The sequence below is a fragment of the Genypterus blacodes genome, unplaced genomic scaffold, assembly GCF_046128005.1.
Source record: "Genypterus blacodes isolate CSIRO-AG114 ecotype Tasmania unplaced genomic scaffold, CSIRO-AGI_Gbla_v1 ptg000323l_1, whole genome shotgun sequence".
Classification (NCBI taxonomy): Eukaryota; Metazoa; Chordata; class Actinopteri; order Ophidiiformes; family Ophidiidae; genus Genypterus; species Genypterus blacodes.
Window position 1 is genome coordinate 35,001 of NW_027467110.1, and position 2,500 is coordinate 37,500.

Below are 2,500 nucleotides of genomic sequence, written 5' to 3' on the forward strand. Positions count from 1 at the left end.
GAACACAAAGGTTCGTGTTGCAGAGCTGGAGGAAGAAGTTCAGACCCTGAAGAAGGTCAACAAAGATCTGTACGAGTTCTCCACACAGCTGCTCACCAAGCCCACATAGCCCCTCTGACCTCTGACCCTCACCTGACCCTGGTTATCAGCTCTGTTTTGTGTTTGCATGATTAAAGACTTTTTCTACTTTTGGAAAAATAAAAACAAATCAAACCAAACTTTTTCTGCTGGCTTATTTTTATTAACTAACTGAAGACTGAAGAGTAAGAAGCTGTGTGGGCGGAGCCTGTGTGGAGGCGTTGGGCTGAGAAAGTGAGGAAGAGGAAAACAGAAGGAGCAGCATGAAGAGGAAGAGGAGCTGACAGCTGTGTGTGTGTGTGTGTGAGTGCAAGACCAACTACACTGCATTTCTTTGATGTTTTATACAGCTCCAACACGCACGCACACACACACACACACACACACACTGGTGTGAACTGAAGCAGGCAGCAGTTTAATTTGTCGTCACGCTCGTTGATGTTCCACACTTTAATTAACAAACACTGGAGGGACTTTAAGCCCTAACACGCACACACACGCACGCACGCACGCACACACACACGCACCTCCTCTCCTGTCAGCTCCTCTTCCCCTTTTTTCCCTCTTCCTCACTTTCTCAGCCTCACATTGTTGTCCTCCTCTTCCTCACTTCACTTCTTAACCTTCTTCATCTCTTCCTCTTGTTCACCTCCTTGTTTGAATGTCGTCCTAGCCACACCTCTTCACTTCCTTCCATCTCTGTGCCTCCTCCTCCTCTCCTCTTCATCACCTCATGTTTAACTTCTCCTCCTATTCTCTCCTCTGCACATTGACCTTCACACCTCCTTTCCTCCTCTCTCAGAGGGACCCCCCTCCCCTCCTGTCTCCTCCTCCTCCTCCTCCTCCTCCACCGGTTGAAGCAGGAGCGTCGCTACTTTTGGAGGAGCAGCGATGCAGAGCGCAGCAGGATGAAGCACCTCACCTCCATGTCTCTGCTCTTCTCTCTGCTCCTGTTGCAGGTCCTCCTCGCTCCTCCGCTCCTCCTCCACCCGCAGCCGTGCCACGTTACCGTGCGCGTCGGTGCGCTCCTGCCGGCGCAGCGGGCGGTTCGGGTGAGAGTCCAGGCCGCGCTGAGCCGCGCCACAGCCGAGCTGAGGCGCAGCCTGCTGCCGTTCAACCTGAGCCTGGAGCTGCAGAGCCGCCAGCCCGCGGGCGCAGACCCGCAGTCCGTGTTCAGGTGCGTGTGTGAGGGCGTGGTGGTGCGGGGAGTCTCCGCCGTGCTCCTGTTCCCGCAGAGCGCAGAGGAGCTGCTGCAGGCGGAGCTGCTGGCGTCCTTCCTCCACATCCCGTTCATCAGCATCACGGAGCAGCGCGAGCCTCTGACGACTCAGGTACGGAGATTTACTTCCTGTTTTCATTCATCTGATCAATGTTTATAAACAACAGCTGAGCGCCTGGAGAGCCTCACGCGCTCCGGGCGCAAACTCGTGGCTCCAAATCTGCTCCTTGAGCCGGTCCGACCGAATCAGATGGACCGGGTCAGGCGTACCGGGTCAGACGGACCGGGTCAGACGGACCGAGTCAGACAGACCGGGTCAGACAGACCGGGTCGGACAGATCGGTTCGGACAGATCGGTTCGGACAATCCTTGAGCTAGTCCGACCCGGTCCGCCTGACCCGGTCCGCTTGATCCGGGATTTGTCTTTACTCTTTGTTTCATTTCCTTTGACCTTTCCAGAGGTCAAGCTGTTGTGGCTCTGGATGTTAAACAGGAGGTGAAACTCTAACTTAGTGTTTTTAGTTTAAAGCTGCTTTACTTTAGTTTGTTTAATTTGTTTTGTTTTTTGTTGACTCGTGTCAATCAAACCTGATTGATTGAGATTTATGTTGCTGCTTGATCTTCATCTCAGCTGATCTCAGAGCTCCATCACGTCTTCATCAGGTGGACCTCTAACACACCTGTGGGCTTTAATGAGGAGGTATTGATCCTCTGTGATCAATGATGACCAGGGACAAGATTCCTGGGCCCTGTAGTCCTGGTCTCTGTGGTCTCGGTCTCTGTAGTCCTGGTCTCTGTAGTCCAGGTCTCTGTAGTCCTGTAAACAAACTGGAAAAACTGTATGATTCTTTTTTTAGCCTGAGTGTTTTGGCGTCAGACAGCAGAAGTTACTTTACAAATTAAAAGCAGAGGAAGTCCAAATGTAAATCACACACACACACACACACACACACACACACACACGCACACACACACACACACACACACACACACACACACACACACACACAGTTTGATAAGTTTAAAAGACAAATGTGATGAACAGTGTGTGTGTGTGTGTGTGTGTGTGTGTGTGTGTGTGTGTGCTGAGCCAGAGAACATGACATCATTACATCATATTTTGTCTCTGGATCGCAGTTTTAAAGTTATTACATTTTTATGGGCGATTGATTTTGAGTTCTGGACGTTTTAATTCCTTCATTA

The 2,500-nt window shown here is 51.1% G+C and overlaps 2 protein-coding genes across 2 annotated transcripts in view; both read left to right on the forward strand.

Annotated features, from left to right (window-relative positions):
• Nucleotides 1-218, forward strand: part of wdr18 (WD repeat domain 18) — an 8,464-nt gene extending 8,246 nt beyond the window's left edge. The window contains exon 10 of the mRNA XM_076137505.1: nucleotides 1-218. This exon is cut by the window's left edge and continues 20 nt beyond it. Within this exon, the coding sequence (XP_075993620.1) occupies nucleotides 1-109 (109 nt within the window). The 3' untranslated portion in view covers nucleotides 110-218.
• A 768-nt stretch (nucleotides 219-986) lies between these two features.
• grin3bb (glutamate receptor, ionotropic, N-methyl-D-aspartate 3Bb) overlaps nucleotides 987-2,500 on the forward strand; it is an 11,072-nt gene continuing 9,558 nt past the window's right edge. The window contains exon 1 of the mRNA XM_076137487.1: nucleotides 987-1,409. Coding sequence (XP_075993602.1) covers nucleotides 987-1,409 — 423 coding nt within the window. The remainder of the gene's footprint in view (nucleotides 1,410-2,500) is intronic.